The sequence below is a fragment of the Watersipora subatra genome, chromosome 5 (assembly GCF_963576615.1).
Source record: "Watersipora subatra chromosome 5, tzWatSuba1.1, whole genome shotgun sequence".
Classification (NCBI taxonomy): Eukaryota; Metazoa; Bryozoa; class Gymnolaemata; order Cheilostomatida; family Watersiporidae; genus Watersipora; species Watersipora subatra.
In genome coordinates, this window is record NC_088712.1 from 60,989,982 (window position 1) to 61,014,910 (window position 24,929).

Sequence of the window (24,929 nt, forward strand, 5' to 3'; positions counted from 1 at the left end):
TTGGCATGGATAACTAAATTTAATTGCCTGGTAAGGTGACCTCACTAGTTTACACAATCGCTGGGCTTGGGTGTGACGACAAGTTATGACGCATAGGCGTATAAAATGGGACTTGGAGTTCAGTAAAATACATTATTATGCAAATTACAGTGATTGCCCTCTTGTGTTTCTTACCCACATGAATTGTTTCAATTATGCTCCTTGCCGAAGGTCTTGTGAAGTTTTAGTGCTAGTACTAGTGTGGTAATGAGTCCGCATGCAGCCTGCTGGCCAGGTTTGCGTACTACAAAAGGTTGGTTCACCCTATATGACAGTATGTCAGTGATCATCGGTGATCGTCTGTCATTATATTGTTCACACTATCACAAACCCATCTGCTGGTTACCTCGGGAACCTGCAGATGGGTTGCAATGTCCTGCAGAACGCTGCAATGTCATCCGATTATCAGTTTACCATGCACATAATCGATGAACAATCGTCGAGAAGATAACCCCAACATGCTGCCATACAGTGTGAACCATGTTTGTCGCATGTAACTAGTAATAATTATTACAGCTTGGTATCTCAGTAACTGATTACATCCAAGTATTATCTCTCTATCTATCTCTCTATCTGTAGGCTGTCTTTCTAGTTTTTCTTACAAGCTGTCATACAAGTGAGGCATTCATATACAACGCTCCTGTGTATGTGCGTGGCACAGCTTAGAATGTAGATGAGTAGGGTTTTGATGACAGCTTACTCCATGTCCTTTGATGGACAGGCAGCTTTCAAATATGACCAATGCGTATATGTCAGGTACTCATGCCGTGAATATAGCGCCCGTAGCACACCGGGATACTCTCTGTATTTCTTTCATCACTTCAATTGCTCAACCAAAAGGAGGCTCATCACTTCAATTGCTCAACCAAAAGGAGACTCATCACTTCAATTGCTCAACCAAAAGTAGACTCATTGTTGTTGATGAATTCAATACATTTTTTGCTAAATTGTGGTGATTTATTGATACTTGCTGGCCAATTCATGTTTACACATTCCTTGCAAATGGGCAAAAATTACTTCTTTCAAAAATTATAGATTTATAGGCGTAATTAGGTGCATCACTTTTTCACAGCCTAGTTACCATACCTAGCAGGTAAGTTAGCTGGCAGGTTAAAAGATTGTGGACCATATAACGATCGGTGTGCTTGCTCTTTGTTACAGTTATGTTTCCATTAAAGATTAGCGTACAGAAAATTTGTCAGTATTTTTCTATCATTTGTGATTAGTTGGGATGTTTGAAGTGAAGTGATCTGACTGTCACGATGTTTCAAGGTTAAAATCAACAAAACTTGATCATGATTAAAACCTCGGAAAAAAATACCTGCAAAATGACGTCACTAGTCATTAACGCTGTTATAGTCGATATAATGCGCTCAAGTTGCAGCGTTACTCGTTTCTATCTTAGCGGTTTCTTTCCAACTATAGGCGCCATGTCATAATCACCTGTTTGCCTGAACTCAGCATTTTAACCGAGATGAAGTATTTTTCGATTTTAAAATGTTTAAACATCTTGGCATTCAAACATCAATAACAATCGCAAATGATAGAAAAATACCGATTCTTTTTTATAGATCCTCCTAAGATTTTGTACAAGTTCATCTTTAAACTGTATATTAAAGCTTCTTCGTACGATTCTCGTAGATTGCTTGCGACTTAGTGAGCACATAGGACATTATGAGACGCTGGAGTACGACCAGAGCCTTCTGAGAGAGAGGCATACGAGATCGCGAAGGTCTGTTTACGACAAGGTTATGAAAGTGAACATAACAGCATTTGGCAGGTGAGTTCCTCTAGGTACTATTTGCCAACATAACTACATGTAGTTTGTTTATATCGCCACAGCCCTGTGTGAGACGCTGCTTTGTACTTGAACACAGTTTATCTAAGGCCTTATCACAGCCCCTTATCCATGACACCATTATCTCATGATACTCACCTTTTCACACAGTCAGCGATAAAAACTCATTCAATGAGTCGATTGTGATTAGTTGATGATTCTTATCCGACCAATCAGAGTGTTATTTGAATAGCTCAAGATTTTTATTATCGGACATCGCAACAAATTTTGAACTGTGTTGCAAGGATTATTGCTACTAATCAATATGTTACATCCAAATATGTCGTTTACAATGTACAAGGAAATTTCAACTCCCGCAGCTCTGTCATGACTTGAACGGTGTCACAACTCTTAATTGCTGGTGGTTGTCAATAAAATTTTAGTTCAAGTACTCTTTATTTCAATTATATAGCTGGGTATTACTACAGACTGATTACAATGCATCTAGTGTAGCCTGAAGAGGCAATTGTATATTACGGAATCAGTACAGATAATTTATGAAATTTTGATGGAATCGGTAACATGGATAGACAATTCCTAAAGATAACTTGCTAATGCAACTTTTAGCGATTTACTTGCCTGCCATCTAGTGACTAAGCAATAGTTGATGCAATGACTAAGTAGTACGTGATGCGGTGTCACTAAATGATGACATCCTTAAATTCTAAGAAAACTGTCGAACATGAAGTTGGCGAGAATAACTTTGAACGTTGTTGAATGAATTGCCTTAATGATCGAGTGTATAATGCCTTCATGTTCAACATGATGATCGGCAGTGATTAATAGTGACCCGTTACGGAATGATGTGTTGAATGAGTTTGGTTTAGCAATTAATATCTGTCAAACATGCTTTAGGAAAGCTAGTTTCCATGAGTGAATGTAGCAGAAGGTGCGGAATGGTAGCGAATGTACATATAGCAGAAGGTGCCACTAGCTATCTGGTAGCGACTGTATCAGGTACCACTGGCTATCTGGTAGCGAATTTAGCTGAAGGGCCACTGGTAGTACATCAGTAGTCACAGTCATCAGACATCACAGACATCAGAGTCACATCTAGTAGTGACGGTACCAGGTACCGCTGGCTATTTGATAGCGAATATAGCAGGTGTCACTGGCTATCTGGTAGTGAATGTAGTAGATACCATTGACTATCTGGAAGTGAATGTAGCAGATGCCACTGGCTATCTGGTAGCGATGGGTTAAAAGCCTTCCGTATAATATTTCATTGGATGCGAGCTAATTGATGTAAATTTGTTGGATTGGATACTTATAACTTGGACCAGATTGCGCTAGACCGTTGTATAGATGTAGCGCACAGTATTAGCATTATTGATGAAGGGCAATAAGTACGAGAGATGTTACTGGTTTTAGTAGCAATAGCAAAATACATGTACAGTAATACTTCAACTTACGAGTGCTCCAACTTACAAGAAACTTGAGATATGAGCCAGCTTTCAAGCAAGTTTTAGCACTAACATACGAGCCATGTTTGAGATACGAGCACTTGAGTCAGTTGCCAAGTATGCCAGAGGTGTTTTATGCGAACAGCATCACTCTGTATTTTTCAACTGCTCAGGTTATACTTTTGTACCGTGTTTTTATGCACGATTTTCTGTTCAAAATTATGTGAATTAAACGTACTGTGCGTAGACCGAAAGTTTGCCAGTAAAATGAAAGATAATACAAAGAAAAAGCAAATGATAACAATTGATATTAAACGGAAAAATATGCGAAATGTGTATGTGTGATTGAGCTAGCTCGGCAATGTGACAGAAATACATCCACAATTATCAAACAGAAGGATTATATTCAGGGCATTTAGTTCGCTAAAGGACTAACCATAGTTTTTCAACGGTGCAGCGATCTTCACGACCGCTGTTGGCATTGGACAAACAATTGGCCGGTGACAGCGTAACTGAAACGATGCTATGTGAAAAGGCCGGCGCTATCTATCCAAACTGTTTAATAGAAATTCGGACAAGTTGGCTAGTGGTCGTGCATTAACCCTTTGTGACAACACCTGTGTTCGTCCTAATCGCAACACGTTGAAAGGGCGACAAAGGCAAACGTCCTTAGATAGGTTTATCTTAAAACGGCCGGCTAGTCGTGAAGGCGAAACAAAGGAAAAATTAGCTAACCAGCGAGAAACTTCAAACTATGAACGCCGAAGAAATTTTAATTACATTTAGTTAAAAATGAAAGTTTGCTTTTAGGTTTGCTTCTAAGTTTGTCTTTTAACACTTTGATAAAATTCAAATTTATCAAAGTCAACTGTTGTAACGAAGGATAACTTATATCTCTCTCCCTGGCAAATGCTAGCGTTAACTGCTATTGTATGTATTTAATTTTACATTTTAATTAATCATATTTCCTTGCATTATGTTTTATTTGTTGTTTTTTGAAAGCATGTGGTACGTTAGGACAATAACCAACATGTTCTTTCTGTTACAATATCTTGTTTTGAGTGTTTTATTTCCATTTTTAGAGTATGGAAACCAATCATTATATATTTAATTGTTCTATATATAAATAAATTGCACCAACATGCGAGTAAATTGACATACGAGCTCAGTCTCGGAACGCATTGAGCTCGTAAGTCGAAGTATGACTCTACATGCAATGAATGATAGGGCCTACTTGATTAGCCAAGGTTTGTGTGTAATGTCTAAATGACTGATGGAATGGATAGGAAAGTAAAGAAAACGATATCAAATAAGCAAATACAGTATGTTTGTTCGGCAATTAGTAATTTGTTGGCTGGTCGCGCAGTTTTGAATGGATATTTAGGAAGGTAGCTCGTTCCTCATACACTGCTGATGGTGTCATGATTATTTGTGAGTCACAAAGCTTTGGCATTCAGAGCTAATAATGGAAGTCAATTCATGGCTTAGGGTCTATTGTAGCTACAATATCTCATCTTTAAATTTGTATCAGTATTGAGAGGTAGGCTACTAGCATCTCCAGTTATTGTTAGAGCTACATGTACAAGTTTAGAGAATCAAGTGCTGGTTTAGCTGATACAAAAGCTTCACAATACAGTTATATCATTTCATATCATTTTATAATAATTTCAGAGTTAAATGGTAGGAATGTAAACATTATTATATTACACTAGAAATTCCACTGTCATACAGCCCACGACCAAAGAGATATTGGAAAAAAGAAAGGGTACTGATGGTTGAGAAATGCAATATTAGCAGTCAAATGGCACTGTAGTGCGATAAGATAACTGCAATGGAAGCTGTAATGTACTGGGTGTGGGCGTTATTATATACAACAAATAGCAATAATGAAAGGAAAAGATTATATGTTTATATCTCTCCCCTGCAATAAGAGAAATGCAATATTGGCCAATATTAGAAGTAAAATGCACTGATATTGTTAGAATAACCAATATTATTAATATAGTAATAATATAAAACCAATGCACAATTTTGTTTACATTTCAAAACGTCATAGCTAGCAATATCAAGAAGTTGTGATATTTATATATATTTTTAGAAAATCTTTACTATGTAGTCATTATTCTGTAGTCATCCAAACTTATAATTAAATATAATAATCTCATAAGAATCGTTAGAAAAAATATCATCGTCATTTCCTTTACTTACACTGTGTTGGACATCAGTTAGAATACCAAAGTACTCAAAAGTGTCTAAAATGTTAGTTACTGTGAAATCGGCAAAAATGAAACGATTTCAGTACTCCTACGTTAATTACAGAAACCTTCGGCAACTCGACAATGCTATAGACTGGTGAAATGTGAACGTTATTTTTTCGTGAAATGCGCATGACTTAATCGTTCTATTCTCTCTCGCTCGGCGTGCGTTTCAATTTCCAGTCTTAATTTTGATAAAAGTAAGGCTTAGCAAGTTTTAATAACAATTTTCGGCCAAATAAATCTGTTTATTTGTGTATAATCCGTTCAGATGGGTAAGTTTTAAGAGACTGTCAACAATTTACAAAGACTTAGGTAAGATAGGTAACAGAATAGAAAGGTAACATATTTAAATAGGCTAATATGTGTTTTGTATCGTTATTATACTTTAACGACTCTACAAAACGATGGTTAAATTTGTTGATGAGATTTCGAGACAAGGGTTTGCGACTTTGTTGATGAATAATTTTCGTAAGTTGTGTGCATATGCATTTATCTTAAAAACTCTCAAACTTCGCTCCCGCTTGTTTGGTTGTGGGATAATTAACATAAATTGTATAAAATAGTAAGAATCAGGTTAGATAAATAAATAATTAAATTCTTGTTACTCCAATGGTAACCTTCGCGAGTCTCTCTAAGATCACGCGTCTGTTGCAGCTATTAGTCTCAAAGATGTGGTTGCGTCAAAAAGGTCGATTTAATGAAATTAAGACCAATAAAAGACTAAAACATCAGCTACAATTTGATGTCATTTTTGTCTTTGTAGACCAATCCTGTCCAGAGATATATGCGTTTGAATGGGGCCATCTTTTAAAAAGCTCACATTCCAGCGGGTGCTTCATTCATGACGTAACTAGTGATACATCTGAAAAGAGTCCACGAGTGATAAATATAAGGCCGTTTCATTAGCCAATCATCAGCACGAAATTTTTATATAGGTCGTAATAAATGTTATCGCTCGTAAAACGCGTTGTTTGTGATCTTAAGTTTAGGGATTTTACTCTATTATTAAATTGCATGGACATCGATATTTACTAAATTAATTAACATCGTTACTTTAATGAATTACTCGATCGACACGTTTTATTGACGAACAACAGAATTGTAAAAATTACTATTAGCTGATTACTATTGTTGTAAAGTTACTGCGAAGGTGACTCCGAGTTTTCTGAGCATCAGGTGGTTAAAGGGCTACAGAGGAAGATAGGAGAATGAAGGTAAATTTATCTTTTACTTTGAGTCTCCTATAGATATACTGTTGGGTTTACATTCAGATTATATTTCCTTGTTTGAGGTTATAATGTAATTTCTTGCGCGCATGCGAGATACATATGCTCAGTGAGTTCTTAACGGCTTCTTTTTAATCCATAGCATCTAGCAATACAATGGCTTAGATTGATGAATTTACTAAAGGTAATATTTTTAGTACTCATTAATACATGTCATAATTAATAAAATTATAACCTAATGCTATCATCAATCGTCGTTATTATTTTTTTATCGTTTCACCTAGCTATATTTGCATCAAATATTTCTTTGGCAGTTTTATCTAGTAAATTAGATTTATGATTTGACTTTAGATGTTCACTTCTCACTTGTAGAAAGTGAAGAAAATCGATTGATCAATGCACATATTTAACTTCGAGAACCAAAACTTCGAATCATTGGCTTGGCGTACTTATGCTTTTGTTAAACATTTATTCATTTTTAAAATTACACTCGCAATCTATTTAACTCTCAAATTGAAAACTTTCAGTAGATACATGTTAGAATGACGTATCTATGAATGACATATATTTATTGCATTTTTTTTATTGATTACAGGATGTTTATGTGGTCCCACCAGCCGAAGCAGCTTTGTCAGTGTGGAAACTGCCATAAATGGGAAAGAGAGACTTGAATGTGTGCTGCATAAACCATGATGTTTTGTTTGAGTTCGCTGCAGTAGATGAGGTTGTCTTATTGTCTTAGCTGAAACTATGTGGGTGGCCACGACATGATGTATATTTTTAATAAAAGCTTTATGCTGAGATGGAAATCTTTTGCTTGTAAAAATTATATACATGTAATAAAATAATATTGTTGAAGATAATGCAAAGCATGATGTGCAGAACATTGAATACATCATAGCCCCATTGACACATGTGCTGAAATCTTGTCTAATAGATGGATTTACGAAGTGCAATCAGAGCTGCATGGACAGGCGTTTTTGCATACCTTGACCATTGGTTTAGTACTTGAATCAACTAATCAAATGTGACCAGTGAATTTTTTAGTACACATTGATACTAATAATGACTCGATAACGTTGACAGTCGACTGTACAATGTATGCGACTTTTAGGGATGTAGTTGGTTTCGCCACATAATCTTTTCAAAAACGCAGCTAGCTTCTTTTACTTAGTAAGAAACTAGTTTTCGGTGTGGGCCATGATATACAGCTCCTTCCCCCAGGATAGGCGACGGGCATCATGTGGACGGGGCTTTGGGGGGCTGAGCTGTATATCATTAGTGCGGGTAGCGACGGAACTGCGGATACAAAGACCTTTTTCTACATAGTTTGCTTGACAGAATTACCGTAGACCGGTAGAATTGGTAGTCGGTACTAAGATTTTTACACAGCATTTAGAAAAAGCTAATATGACAAGCTTTTAATTTTTTTTGTTTGAGGCCTTTGAGACATTGGTAATAATGTATCTGTAGCTAGATTTAAAATTTTATTCTAGCCAACACGAGCAATTATAAAATAAAATTTACGCCAATAGAGCCTATAGAGCCAATAGACTTCTATCGCAATAGCCGATGTGATTACGAGAGTTAGAGACAGGTTGTATCACGCGTTACATCACTTTGGACAAGTCTGGGCATGTTTTTTTGACCTGAGCGTTTTTACCGCGATCGAATCTTTTCGATTTTAATCTTCAAGTATCTTGACATTGAGATCGCGTAACACAACAAACAACATATCAACTGATAGACAAAGAAAAATACTTTCAAAATCAACTCAAATTTCACGCAACCACATCTTTAAGTATTAAAATTACCCTACAGGATGAAAATATTCGTTGGTCATAAAAATTCGCGATTTCGCGAACAGTCAATCCCGCGAATTATTAAATTCAGTGAATAATTAGTTCTATTTTTAATCACAAGAGAGAATAACTACTGCATCAAATTTAAAACTAGTCGCTAGCCTAGTTTTTAATGTAAATACTAAACGTAATTGAGTTCCAAAACATTTTTAAAATCATTGCCTGAGCTTAGAGCTAACACCATTGGCAATGCATCACATTTATTTACAAAATTATTCGAGGTTGTCACACAATATGCAAAATGGCGTCATCGCGAAAATAGCCGCGAGGCAGAAATACTAAACGTAGCCGAGTTCCAAAACTTCTTTAAAACCATCGCCAGGCTTCGAGCTTTATTGCTATTGTGTCAAACTTTACAAAATTATTCAAGGTTTTTACAAGTTATTCGGCATGGCTTCAGCATAGCAAAACAGCTCTCCTAATCTTTTTACATTAGAATCAACTCCATCAATTTCTAATACCGAAGTCAAGGCCGATCATGATTCTGATCTGAACATTATGGTATGTATTTGATTTGCAGTGCAGATACGTTTTTCCATAATCAACTGCATTAGTTAATTTTTTTGTTTAAAAACTGATCGCTCTCATCAAATACTTCAGCTATTGTTTTTGTACTTCCTCAACACTCGTTAATATTTTTTCTTTTTTGTGTTTATTGCAGATTGACTACGAAAACTAGAGACAAGTAGTAATAATATTCATCAAGGCAGGAATATTGGCAGAGAGGCAACAAGTCAACCTAGACCCCTTCATCGACAACAACTCCTTGATATCGCTGCAGCAAACATGATTAAATTATATATTTTATTTCATGTATAGATATATTATAATTTATTACAAACTTGAGTGTACAAATAAAATGTTTCACATACAAATAAAATTTTACAAAAGATGAATGGAGTAAATATAAACAGTTTAGTCCATATGGCGGTTGTCTAGCAATGAAATTAAACTGGTACTCTTGATATGTGAATACTAGCGTGTAATGGCGCTTTCTGACTAGTTATTTCGGTAATAGCAGCTCTGTCGCTGTCACTGTCTTGGGTATGTGTTGAAGGCGATTCTCTCGCTACTACATGGCTGGTAAGGAAGTTATCATCAGAACCCTCCTCATGGCTTACTATTGCAAAGTTCTGCCGGTTGGCCAAAGATTTGTGCTCGTAAAGGCGTTTTCGTTCCTTTTTTAAAAACAGATATATTCTTCTCGTAAGTAGCTGCGGTCACTTCAACCTCAATTTCCAGACCTCCCTGAATGATTGGTGATCTTCTAAGAATGACATCTACCACCCTTGCAATCATTGTTCTTTGGTGTATGATGAAAAATCTCTCTCACACTTAAACAAATAATGAAGCAGTAGGGATGGAAAAAATTAGTATTGCGTTTTACCGAAGAACCAAAGTAAAATTCAACTAATTTAGTAAATGTAAAAAACTTACCACAAGTTGTTGGCTTATCAAAGGCCTCCAAAGCAAAGAATATTCGTAAAAACCTCTGGACGCAGCAAAAATTGTTTACCGTAGAATAGCATGATCGCCCCGCAGTTGTAAGCTAAATATAAACCGGAACACGCGGTGTGCGCATGCGTAGGAATATCTATTACTAGCCGCAATAGAGTTAACTTTTCCTAGAGAGTGGCAGTTTTCAGCCGCGAATAAATTCATCCGCGAATATGCATGAAAAGACAATTTTCGTGAAATATAACTCCGCGAATAAATTCATCCTGTAGGGTAAGTCTTAAAATTTAGCAAAAAAGGCATGACAGTAGACGCTTCTACAACGTAAATTTATAGCCCGTTCCGGGAATGTTTATGTTATAGGAATTTTATATTATGCAAACAGTAAAATCCATGTAAATTGCTTAATCTGTTGCAAGATTGTCTCAAACCCATCCCTTTAGTTGTTTTTAGAAAAAAAAGACTAAACTTGACATTTTTATTTAATGACTGGAGTAATTGTGATATTATTAGTTTGAGTTGACAACTTTCTCTTTTCTCTTATCACTTTTGGTTTTGAGTCCATGATTATGGTAATTTTATATTAAGTTAAGAGAAGTACAAACCTTAAATACCAATTTAAATAAAAATTTTCACTTTTTCCTACACAGCAAGCTCTATGCTGCATAGAAAAAAGAGAAAACACTCTGTATTCATGAAATAAAGTGGACAAGTATTAGATACCCCTATACGTCTGTTTCTCTCCCAAGTGCAGGGAGAGAACAAAATATTTGTTTGGTCTAAAGGCGTGGTCACACGAGCACCGAACCGACGTAGAATCGGTTCGGAGGCTGGTTCGGTTCGTGGCACATGTCACACGGCCACCGAAGTAACTTCGCTTCTTAGGTACCATACGTATAGAGACAGGACACGGTTTCATTGGTAGTTTTTATGTATTTGAACTAAATATTTCTATTGTAAACAAAAAACTTTGAAGAACAATTATAGATTATAATTACACAGCAGATTTATCAGAAGATCGTTCTGCTCAAAATAAATCACTCGATACAAAGATTTTGCCAACCCTTCCCATCAACATAATTATATTTTTTTATTAACATATGAATGTTTTTCTATGCTGAGTACATAACAAACAAAAACAGTATTTATCATAGTACTGTGGTTTTACATAAATAAATCAGTCAACGATACTTCATCAGGATGAATATGACACATTACTTATATTCTACACGAAAGAAAATCACAATTCTCTTACATTTATGCAAAACTTAAGTGCAACATCTTACATTTATGCAACACAATCACAAGTCCGGGTGAACCTTGTCGTAAATTGCTTCATGTTGTTTATTTAACGAAATAAAAATATCGTCCCATTTCTTTTTTAACTTTACTCACACGCACGTAAAGAGAAATGTGATGCGTGCTCGCTAAAATTCTAGAATTCTAACCAGCCAATAAGAGCAAGGGTTCGGCCACAAAATTTCGAGCAGTACCGAAATGGTTCGTTTCGGCTAGAAATGTCTTCGACCGAACTTTTTACAGCTGAGAACGACGTCGTTTTGCGTCATTTAGTTCGGTTCGGTGCTCGTGTGACCACGCCTTAACTGTAGCTTATGACTCACGCTATTCAAATCGAATTTTAGACCTTGCACTGACTTGACACTTTACCCTATTATGAAATGTCTTACATAATCCGCAGCAAGAACTTGACATAAATTTGTTAGCTTTGGCGAAATTTACTTACATGTAGAAGGCATATATATGTTACAGGAGCGTCTACTGTAGCCTACTGGGTAATTAAGAAATTATTTCTCAGATAGTCTATCAGCAATTCTTCGGATTTCTAGGCATTATTATTGTTTAGTATAAAGTACTCTACAACCTTAAAAATAACAAGATAGTATTTCAGTGTATTGCGGCGTAGGTTGGCTCTACCTACCACTCGGGGTCATTTTACACAAAACCTATGGCGAAGAAGAATATTGTTGTAATTGGCAATGGGAAAACAATAATATATATGATGTACTATTATATCTTTTTGGTTGTACTTGCAAAATTTGACGAAAAAGTTACTTTTGATCATTATGTCCAAATTTACAAATTTTTGACTTACCAGTTAGAGAACACAGCATAGAATGAATCGAATATGGTTACTTGATAACCTTGACCTATTAGAAGAAATGACAACTCCCCATAAATGTTACTCATTGCACAGAACAGCATTGCTTTTCCAACCTCAGTCTCCCCACATATAATTTTGTCGAAGGATGCGCAGCGTTAATTAATGCTACCAAATTATAAAGTTCTGTTCACAACTGTGTAAAATTGCTGCCTTGGAAATAAAAATTCTTATCCAAATCACTTTCAATTTTAAATTGTATTATCAATTGTTAATTATTGATTTATTCTTCAATATTTTCTCTTTACTCATTGGTAGCGAGCTCTCCCTTCTACTTCATCCAGACACAGAGACATTCCATTCTCACACAATTATAGAGATGAATGGCGTAGAAGAGAAATTAGACACCTCCCATCTCTATCAGGGAGTTGTAGAAGGTAGTTGGCTTTTACCTGGTTGCACCTTATTAGTTTTGTGTTTTATTCATTTTTATTAAAATTTAATTTAATTTAATTAATTAGATTTGTTATTACCAGCTTTGGGCCGAATATTATTGTCCGCTAGTATTGGACTTCTAATACCCAGTACAATGCTATTGAGTATTGGATATTCTATTCGAATTTTGTTTTTCCGGTATTGAGTATTGGTATTGGATATTGTAATATGGGAAGGCTCAGTATTGGATATTGGTATTGAATATTGACTTGTTGAACGTTTGATAATAGTAAGCATGTACTAGATTTTTATTTACTAATCTATAGATATATTTCTCAAAGTATGTCCGTATGTCTGTCTGCATTCCGGCTATAGCTATTATTGGAATAACTGTAGCTGGACAACAATGCTGACGCAATGTCATGGAGTACAGTCATTAGAAGCCTAGCAGCTTACTTGAACTTTTCATTTGCAATGTGCCAGGCTAATAGCTTGAGAGTTATAGTTATTTGACAAAGTTTTAAAACCTTTACAGTTGTTTTTATTTTTCTCTTAATTTTTTTAAACTGCACAAAACACTTCTCTCATGATATGTAGTTGGAAAGTTAGAATGGGAAATGTTGTTATATGTTAAATACAAATCAATTTTCGGTCCAGACTTTTTTATTAGCTAGTCAATCATATTATATACGTATATAAATTCCTGGAGGTTTCATTATTACACATGATGCTGCTTTGGAAATGTGTAAGAATGGCAACCAACAAGCACTTTTGTCTTTCATTGACATTGATAGATACAAAGACATTGTATGTTTTACCTCAAAAATGACCTTTTGTCACAGCTTAGAACTTCCCATGCGATTGTTTTTTGTATCCAGTAATGGTTCTTTTTGTAACATCAAAGTACAGTCAAACACGGATAACTTGCCCACAGATAGCTCGAACACATTGCTACGGATTTGTTTGGTCCGTTCCCACAAAATAATAAATTGGTTTAGATAACTCCAACTTAGCATTATTAACTCGCAGTTTTTTTGCCCAACTGCTACCGAGACGAGACGGTTGTTATCACTTTAGAATATCACTTTATTCCAAGCCATAGAGATAAACATCAACTTTTAGTAGTTCTTAGGCGTCGTTGTTACCATCATCAGCAAAATATTTTCGTTAACGACTTTTCTAAAGGTTTTCAAAAAATCAAATTTCACCAAACATCCGCTTAGCGATGGCCCTTCGAAAGCAAGGAAAAGCGAGGTAACCTTCGAATAAACTTACAGTAAAATCGGCAAAATTGATCTTGGTTAACAAGCTCATAAAAAAAAGATGTCATTTTTTCTGAGCGTTTGAACTGCGATCAAGTTTTGCCAATTTTAATCTGAAAACGTACTGGCAGTCACATCACCTGAAACAACAAACAAATCTCAAGTGATAGAAAAATATCTACGTATACTTTCTGATACTTTCCGTTTTTTAAAAACTTTATTACATGAGAGGCCCTTTAATTGGCAACACGCACTTTATGCTTTTGATTTATATTATAGTTTGTATATATACATGTATCTACTGATAAATACATGCACTTGTGACAGTGCTCTGATAGCTTGAACGCTCTGATAACTCCAACACTTCCCTCGGTCTGTGAAGTTTGAGTTATCCATGTTTGACTGTAATTGCTGTAAAACGAGATATCTTGATTACATTGGTATAATTAACTGTAGTTTTAAAACGCTGTCAGTGAACCTTAAAGCTTTACTTGTACTTCCTTAGTATTTCGGCTGAATGTTTTAATTGTTTATGGCTATTTATGTGGTCATTAGTCATTGAATCGATTACCGCTCACTACGTTTAAACGCCGAAAGTTGGCGTCGTGTGCAAGATGGAAACGACAAAAATCCACATCTCCAGCGAGTTTTGCGATTCACAAGTTTTTACCGAACATTTTATGCTTGCAAATGATGGAAACATGAAAACTTGGTGAATGACGCGCAAGAATATGCTACGCAAGCTATTCCATGTTAAACATTTTCCGCATTTGAGTCATTTTTATTTTGATTTGAGCAGTTAGGAATGCGCTGCTATGACCTCTGACATAGAAATCTATATATATTTTTTAACCAAGTGTCCATGTTAATCCTCAACATCCAAAAGTCCATTGAAACACTTATCACACTGTAACTCAACGGGTGCACAACTCCAAATCCGCATCACTCGTGTCATAAACACATAGTGATTGTATCACACAGATCACAAATTTTTCAAAAGGGAAAATTTGTTTGCTTAGTTTCTCCATTCAGTGCTTTAGGAATTGTTAATAGACATATTGGTCGGGAATAACTTCAAGGTATGAAGTATGTTCGGTCTAAGATATGCTTCATATGTAGAAACCTCTATATTAAAGCATATATTTCTGTAAGGATACAATGTGTGTAGTTTAATATTTTTTTGAGCCCTAAAACAGTGACAAGTAGTTGTAGTAATTATGATGTAACACATAAGTATGTTTTAATCGAGAGGTTTAACCAAGATCAAGTTTTGTCAATTTGAATCTTGAAACATCACGGCAGTTAAATCCCTCAAACATCAAAAACAATCACAACCTTCCGATAAAGTATACTGGAGTTTCGTGCGAGCTTATCTTTAATGTAGCAATGATAGTAATAATAAGTGAGCTATGTTTCTCTTGTTCCTTTACTGTAGTGATATATGAATGCTTGTGTTCATTTGTTAAAGGTTGTTGATGTTGAATGCTTCAACTTTCATTAGATGCAATGAATATTCCAACTCGCATTAGATACAGTTAATATTCCAACTCGCATTAGATACAGTTAATATTCCAACTCGCATTAGATACAGTTAATATTCCAACTCGCATTAGATACAGTTAATATTCCAACTTTCATTAGATACAGTTAATATTCCAACTCGCATTAGATACAGTTAATATTCCAACTCGCATTAGATACAGTTAATATTCCAACTTTCATTAGATACAGTTAATATTCCAACTCGCATTAGATACAGTTAATATTCCAACTTTCATTAGATACAGTTAATATTCCAACTCGCATTAGATACAGTTAATATTCCAACTCGCATTAGATACAGTTAATATTCCAACTCGCATTAGATACAGTTAATATTCCAACTCGCATTAGATACAGTTAATATTCCAACTCGCATTAGATACAGTTAATATTCCAACTCGCATTAGATACAGTTAATATTCCAACTTTCATTAGATACAGTTAATATTCCAACTCGCATTAGATACAGTTAATATTCCAACTCGCATTAGATACAGTTAATATTCCAACTCGCATTAGATACAGTTAATATTCCAACTCGCATTAGATACAGTTAATATTCCAACTTTCATTAGATACAGTTAACATTCCAACTCGCATTAGATACAGTTAATATTCCAACTCGCATTAGATACAGTTAATATTCCAACTCGCATTAGATACAGTTAATATTCCAACTTTCATTAGATACAGTTAATATTCCAACTTTCATTAGATACAGTTAATATTCCAACTTTCATTAGATACAGTTAATATTCCAACTCGCATTAGATACAGTTAATATTCCAACTTTCATTAGATACAGTTAATATTCCAACTTTCATTAGATACAGTTAATATTCCAACTTTCATTAGATACAGTTAATATTCCAACTTTCATTAGATACAGTTAATATTCCAACTCGCATTAGATACAGTTAATATTCCAACTCGCATTAGATACAGTTAATATTCCAACTTTCATTAGATACAGTAAATATTCCAACTCGCATTAGATACAGTTAATATTCCAACTCGCATTAGATACAGTTAATATTCCAACTCGCATTAGATACAGTTAATATTCCAACTCGCATTAGATACAGTTAATATTCCAACTCGCATTAGTTACAGTTAATATTCCAACTCGCATTAGATACAGTTAATATTCCAACTCGCATTAGATACAATTTACAATAACGAAATTTATAAATGTGTTAATATTTTTTATTCCCATCAGTTTTTTTACCAAACTGAAATGTCTTGAATTTTTTTAGATATGTAAAAGTAAATCTAAGAAGAATTTTGTGTTAAAATGCGGCTTTTTCATTATTATGCCTGAAAGTCTTTAAATGGAAGTATAAGCATGAATGTAGAGCAGTAGCAGTAGTGATACAAGTCCTCTACCTGACCTCCTCTAACTTCTCTTACAGCAACTTTAAACTAATTTGGCTCACGCTATCTTATTATTGTTTTACATCTTATATTTTTTATTTCTACCAGCTTTGTTACGTTTTCACTTGTCAAACTGCGATGCTTCAAGTTATTTCAAATGTTGTAAGCTAGAAATTTGGACATACAGTCAAACATGGATAACTCGCCCACGGATAGCTCGAACACATGGTTAATTCGAACGGTTTCTTTGGTCCGTTCCCACGTAATGATAAGTTGCTATATATAACTCGAACTCAACACTGTTCATTCGAACTGTTTTTTGCCCAACGGCTACCGAAACGGTTGTTATCGCTTTAGAAAATCACTTTATTCAAAGCCATAGAGCTAAACCTCATCTTTTCGTAATTCATAATCGTCGTTATTACCACCATCGGCAAAATATTTTTGTCAACGACTTTTCTAAAGGTTTGGTGAAATTTGATTTATACTGCTATACGATGAATAGCACGGGCTAGCCGGGTCACGCGTGCAAGGATTTTCGCCACGCACATACAAAACAAAAATCGCATGTTGTTTTTGTTTTGTATGTGCGTGGCGAAAATCCTTGAGTGCGTGGCGTAACCCAGCTAGCCCGTGATGAATAGTTTTCCGACGTTGATTCCATGTTGAATCAACGTTGGAATATTGAATGTTTAAAACGTCTTAAAAATTGTTGTAATTAAACGTATACGTTGTCTTAGCTACAAAACACTATTCATCGTTTGACCTAAACACAGAATACGTGTGCACATTCAATAAGTATCTATTAAAAAAGCGTGAGTGATATAGAATGTACGTAAAACCTCGAAAAACTTCTAATTGAACTGCCTCGGAGTGTTGCTCTTAACGAATCCCAGGTAAAGTAAGGTAATCTTTACATAAACTTCAAGAAAAAACGGCAAAATTGATCGTGGGTAAACCCCCAAAAGAAAAAAATGTATTTTCTTTTGAGCATTTCAACAACGATCAAGTTTTGCCAATGTCAATCTAAAAAACGTCTTGGCAATAACATCACCTCAAACAATGAACCAATCTCAAGTGATAGAAAAATCTCTATACTTTTTGATAAAAACGTTTTAAACTTTACATTAGAAGCATTTAATTTGAAACAAGCCATTTGTGCTTTTGATTTATATTATAGTTTGTATATGTACATGTATCTACTAATAAATAAGTAAATACATGGACTTGTGACAGTGCTCTGATAACTGGAACGCTCTGATAATTCGAACACTTTTGCTCGGTCCCGTGAAGTTCGAGTTATCCATGTTTGACTGTAGTTACAAACATTTGTCATGACTTATATGTCATTTGATAGAAATTTGTATGTATACACATTCTTAAGAGGTTTGAATGTACATGTCTATTACTAATGCATCTCTAATTACCTTTTCTGAAAAGAAATCAACATGCAGCCATCAAATCTAGTTATAGTCTAGTTATAGTCTAGTCTTGTTATAGTCTAGTTATAGTCTAGTTATAGTGTAGTCTTGTTATAGTCTAGTTATAGTCTAGTCTCGTTATAGTCTAGTTATAGTCTTGTTATAGTCTAGTTGTAGTTTAGTTATAGTCTAGTTATAGTCTAGTTATAGTCTAGTTATAGTCTAGTTATAGGCTAGTCTTGTTATAGTCTAGTTATAGTCTAGTCTCGTTATAGTCTAGTTATAGTCTTGTTATAGTCTAGTTGTAGTCTAGTCTAGTTGTAGACTAGTTATAGTCTAGTTATTGTCTAGTCTAGTTATAGACTAGTTATAGTCTAGTTATAGTCTATTTATAGACTAGTTATAGTCTAATTGTAGTCTAGTCTAGTTGTAGGCTAGTTATAGCCTAGTTATAGTCTAGTTGTAGTTTAGTTATAGTCTAGTTGTAGTCTAGTTGTAGTCTAGTTATAGACTAGTTATAGTCTAGTTATAGTCTAGTTATAGACTAGTTATAGTCTAATTGTAGTCTAGTCTAGTTGTAGGCTAGTTATAGTCTAGTTATAGTCTAGTTGTAGTTTAGTTATAGTCTAGTTATAGTCTAGTTATAGTCTAGTTATAGTCTAGTTATAGTCTAGTTATAGTCTAGTTGTAGAGTCACTCTATAATTGGTTCAATCTTCAGTTTAACTACTCTTTTTGTTTTAGAACTAGAGGCTGTGGCCTAAATGTTTTGATACCTCGCTGCTTTGAATGGCAGCATGACTCATCAGATCTGTTCTGCTCTGATTTGAATGGTTTTGAATAGTTTTGACACCATAATGCTAACAACATTGCGGGATGGCTTGTTGTCAAAGATAACATATGCGTAACACTAATGCATCAAAAGCCACTACGATTTATCCTGCAAAAGAGCTGTTTGGTCACATATGGCTGCGCTGTTTCAGGTTATCCCGGGAGTAGAGTAGTTGGTGCTATAACGGATGGAATATTTCAAGGTCGAATTGTTCTCAACGATGGGGAAAGATATCATGTCGAGAGAAAAGAGCACTATCATAAAGATAACAAAGATCTCGCTGCTAACGCACGTGCCCACTCGGTTATATACCATGATGACAGTGTCGACCTGGAAGGGTTCTATAAGTAAGTTGGCATCAGGTTCCCAGCTTGTTTTACTATCAGATCGGCTTGTTTTACTATTAAATCCACATGCTTTACTATTGGATTGGCATGTTTTACTATTAAATCCACATGTTTTACTATTAGATCAGCATGTTTTGCTATTGGATCGACATGTTTTACTATTAGTTGGCATGTTTTGCTATTGGATCGACATGTTTTAATATTAGTTGGCATGTTTTGATATCAAATCCACATGTTTTACTATTATATCAGCATGTATTGCTATTGGATCGACATGTTTTGCTATTAGTTGGCATGTTTTGCTATTAGATTGTCATGTTTTAGTATTAGCATGTTTTGCCGTCAGAGCGTCAGTCAGTCACCCACTGGTTGGTGAAAGCAAGCCATTTGGTGAGGTTAATATTGTCAGCAGATTTATTCCAACACCCGGGAATAGCTTCCCAATGCTAAGAGATGCTGCGCAATGCAGGCTTGTATTTATAATGGGTTGTGTTGAGCAAAATTTTACCGTGTCATCATCATTAGTCGTTTGAATAGGCTTCGAAAATAATACATTTCACTCTCCATGGAAAAGGAATTAAGCATGTCTAGCTTATAGAGTTTAACTGACAGCATTTTAAAATCATATCTGTTTTTAACAATATAGCATGGTATTTCACTTTTTAGCAATGTCTTTGATATTAGAAGAACAAAAAATCAGTTTTTGAAATAAAAACATTCGCGATGCAAATGTCAAGTTATGGCGTAACAATGTCATTTTATTGACAAAACCTAGACGTTTGAAGTATGATGTCAAACCTACGATTAGCCAATCCATTTACGCTGAACAAAAGCACTTCTGTTGGTGGCCATTCTGATAGATTTTCCTCTTCCAATTGCCATGATGCATCATTGTGGTTACCCAACGTAGCAGGTAATTAAAACCTATGGTCAAAGCACATTCCATGAATACTGACCAACTTTGTGTCAGCATGAACATCCTGCATTAACTTACTAGCGGTAGATATGGAATTATACCAATCGGCTTGTGCAAATCACATTTGGAATTTGTTAACAAGAAATTATTCTGTTGCACCGATGATAAGGATGATAATAAGGATTCGGACCGGGCAATGTTTAGATAATCTATTTAAAAACACGACCGATTTTAATATAATTTTATTGCGTCGCCGCTGTTTCTGGTCAATATTTTGCAAATATTGTAAATGTTTCCGTCCACTTTCAAGAATTGAAAATGTTGATATAATCCGGTGTTTGGTCAAAATTTCACAAAAATATTATTCAAACCCAAATCTGTTATGTTAGCTGCTACTGTTGATGCAATAATATTTTGTGTCGTTAACTTTTAATTATTTACATCTTAAACATGCAGCATGGCTGATGGCTACCTGACTACCTTGAACATGGTAGACATAAAATGAACTAGACTCCCGTTCTTTCTAACCTTATTTTTTGACTAAAACACCTTTGTGAATATACTGCTGTTTATAGCCATGATGTTTTTTGAGTTAGTGTTCTTGAGTACCATCTCTCTATTCTGTGTGGTACGATTTACGTCTGCACTTAATTTCTCTAATGGCTCTTTCTAATTGCTAGCACTAGAATAAAAAATCAATGGAAACTCACAAACGCTCAATTTAAACTGTTCATTACAAACTCAATGAAGCAACCACAGCAAGCCAAACAGTGTACAGTAGGTTTTTACATGGAAAGTCTTGAAATATCATATGAAATCAGGCTATTATCAGTACATGTAGAGTCCGGCCACATCAAATCTGTCTCCAAAGCTTTTTAAGTGGGAGAGTTCCACTCAGGTTCACAACTTGTGGCCAATGCTTAATGGAAATACAAAAGCATCTGAGAGAAACCGAGCACTGGAGATTGAAGGCTGCTGTCATCCACCTGTCATACATGTCAACCGTCTGAGTTATAATACATGGAGATGTACTGGTGTAATAACAATCCCAGCTTGGTTGGGTTTTTGAGGGTGTTTCTAGACTGAGGATTTCTAGCTTCACATTCCTTGCTGAAAAAGGGCAGCCTGATGATTGCATTTTCATTTCCAATTTTCAAGTCATCACATGTTTGATTGATTTTCTTATAGTCTTGTAATTCTAGCAGAGCTTATAGCTAGGATGGATATTATAGGAGGGATGGGTATTTCTAAAGCACATTTCCTATTGTCTCCGCCTAGCGGAGCGCAATGTCTAAGCAATGCAAAATTCCAAGTATCCTTTTGGATAATTTATCAATTGGTGTCTAAATTTTCTCTGTGGAACAGACTGCTGCCTTAACGAGGAGTTTTACGCTGAAGCTTTTGCGGAGAAGAATTCCTAATACATCCGTTCTTATGTGTCTTTTGCTATTGTCTGACGTTTAGCTTGTGCACCTCGCAGGGGTTTGAGAGAGAAAAGAAAAGCATCAGACAGTACCTGCGGTAACAGTGACTCCGGTACCGTGAAGTGGATGGATCAAGTTAAACGATCCGCTGAGGAGGTAAGCAGAAATTATGTTTACTTCTAACCGTGGTAGTTACCTGTAATAGTGGCATGTAGTTTCCTGTCTTTTTTAAGGTCAGATCCGTATACACGCTAAACCTTAAAGGTTGACTTGCAACAAAATTCACATTACCGCTATTTGATATGAAAAGGTTCACCATGTCTTACTCTGTTGTGTTGTAGGTGCAAAATATGTGGAAAGGTGATTACAAGCTCTTAAAAGCTCAAAAACGAACAGAAAATCGTAACCACATGAGACCGCCGTAGTTTGGATTCCCTTTCCAAAACGGCTCAAATGTGATGTAGTTGTGAGAGATGGTTTCTGTTTACACTTTCTTGCAACCTTATTCGTCGAAATATTTTCACAAACATACTTTACGCATTCAATAAAACTATGTCTATTGTTCTTACGCGTCTATTTTATCGTCATTGTAATGCTGTCACTTTTAGCACTGATATCTTATAACTTACCGTAAAAAATCGTTAAACTTTTTAACTTTAGCTCGAAGGAGTACATATCATTGTCTGATAATCATGACGAGCCTGTTGGTCACTTGTGATAATCGAAAAGTGCTGCAAAGATTATTTACGAAGTATTGGGTCACATGATCAGATTATGACTTGACGATTGAATAATGCCGAAACAAAACTGTAAAGTAGCGAGCATCTATATTTGATACGGGGTCTTCGATAAAACCCGAAGTGTTTGTCATAAACTAGTGCTACAATAAGTTTTATATTGAGCTTTTTATTGGCCTTTCAATTCACATGAGAACATATGTGACAAGACGATAACCAAATTTCGTGGTTACGTCATCGAAATAAAGAGATCTCAATCTACGGCGGCTTTTCGTTTTTGAGTTTTTAAGAGCTTGTAATCACATTTCCACAAATTTGGCACTTACAACACAACAGAGTAAGACATGGTGAACCTTTTGATACCAGATAACTGTAATGTGAATTTTGTTGCAAGTCAACCTTTAAGCTGAACTTGTGTTGTTCTATCTTTTGCAACTGATTTTGATGTTTGAGGTAATCTGATTGACAGCATGTCTCCAGATTAAACTTGATAGGGATTAAAACGCTCAGATCAAGCGAAAGTGTGATTATGAAGTCTTTCATTCACTATGTTTCCATGATGTGCAGTACTTCGGAGTTGCGCTCTCTCCGAATCATGGAAACGGCGTCTCCGCACTGAAATCACTGCGCACTGATCAGTGCGAAGCCAGTGCAAATTCGCGTCAAGGAAACATCGATTGCGCAGTGGCTGCGCATAGCTCTCTTGCTGTGAAGGCAGATTCATCGAGGGCCATAAACTATTACAAAAGTTATCCCGCTTATCTGGTTTTTTTCTATTCTTTCGATTTTCTTTCACTTAAATTTAATTATGGTCTGCACCCACGAAGATGATGAGGTGATTACTTTTCCGGACTTTTGTTATCGATGCCAACACTTTTCGAAAAATAGGTGGCAAGTCCAAAAGTAACATTTAAATAATATATTACTTAAAAATACTTAATAAAAATATATTACTCTGTAGAAATTATGTTAAGGTTTGTAAAACCTTGTGGATGTCTATTGTAAATAAAAGTATAATGACGACAGAAGCATAAAAAGACCGTTTCTGAAGCTCGGTATCCATGATCGAGTCTATGTATGCCTCCATCCGGCGATTCGATTTATACAATTTCTCTTCTCTGGCTAATTTGCTGAAAACCACTGCGCATCATGTAAGCGTGCAATCCCCTCGACTTCGGAGGGGGCTGCATCAAAGTACTGCACATCATGGAAACATAGTGATTGTGATGAGACCAACAGAATAGAGACGCGTAATGCTGCAACTTGAACACAATAACTGATATCAACTAATCACATCATTTCTCACATATTTTTCTTTTCTTTTTTTATCAATTTTAATCTTGAAACTGATAGTTTGAGAACTACTTTGTAGGTAAGCAAGTTTTATTGTCACCACTCAGGTAGAGTAATGAGGGCTAAGGGAATACCTAAGTATCACTATCACACGTGATGAGTCACTAACACAGGATGAATTACTAGCACATGATTGGCTAGCAAAAGTACAAGCGACACTAGCAAACAGCTGAATCAAAAGCGGGTCAAAAACAGAACATCAGTCAGTAATTAAGGGAGAAGGCAGCTCCTAAAGGCTAGAACCGTAACTGGGAACTATAAAGTTACAAGCAAGTCTTATAACAACAGTCCCACTTAGTTCATAGTTAACAACAGAAACATCCTGGCAGTCAGATTACCTCAATCATGAAAAACAACCATACAGGATAGAGAAATAACGATGCTTTATGATAAAATCTACTAAAATGTTGTGTAAGTTCATCTCTAAGCTGTAGCAGGTGTCAAGGTTATATCTGGAATTATCGTACAGGACTCGACTGTCTATTGTCTTTGTTACTTAATGAAAAAAGCACATATATAGGCAGCTCATAATGTCATCTCTATTGCATGTTGAAAGGGTGAAGGGGGCTATCAGCACAGAGCCGGAGACAATCCTTACATCAGGGCGAAGCGTATGCTCAGCTCTTACAGTCGAGAAAAGCGTAACACAAGAAAGACCACTTGTAACCTATTTCTGCAAGGAGACCCAGAGCTGTGGAAGTATTACGATGATATGTACAGTTCCGCTGTAGGTACTTGCATCTTATATAAAGAGTTCTAGGCTGCTAATAACCATTTGACCAGGGCTTACCGTGTAGTTGTCTTCTCACAGGCAACTGAAGAACAAATAAGAGAAGAGATCAGTGCTTTGTTCCATTCTCACGTTCAGGAGGTCCATTCGATTTATACTAAAACCACCTTCAGAGTATCTGGTGACACGCAATCGTTCACCAACCATGGCTTCAGGGTCACTCGAGTACTGGTAGGTTTCGACTAACCCTGTACACTGTATCTTTGCTACTTGGTGGTGCTACTGGTAGTCCAGACTATCCTTTGTTGCTGTTTATGTCAACTGTATGCTCAGAAGTCTACTGTTAATCCAATCATAG

General features: G+C 35.6%; 1 protein-coding gene across 1 annotated transcript in view; it reads left to right on the forward strand.

Moving 5' to 3' along the window:
* LOC137397657 (disintegrin and metalloproteinase domain-containing protein 10-like) overlaps positions 1-24,929 on the forward strand; it is a 60,777-nt gene that overhangs the window by 5,547 nt on the left and 30,301 nt on the right. The window contains exons 2-7 of the mRNA XM_068083959.1: positions 1,681-1,819; positions 12,518-12,636; positions 19,216-19,411; positions 21,808-21,907; positions 24,398-24,568; positions 24,653-24,802. Coding sequence (XP_067940060.1) covers positions 1,681-1,819; positions 12,518-12,636; positions 19,216-19,411; positions 21,808-21,907; positions 24,398-24,568; positions 24,653-24,802 — 875 coding nt within the window. The remainder of the gene's footprint in view (positions 1-1,680; positions 1,820-12,517; positions 12,637-19,215; positions 19,412-21,807; positions 21,908-24,397; positions 24,569-24,652; positions 24,803-24,929) is intronic.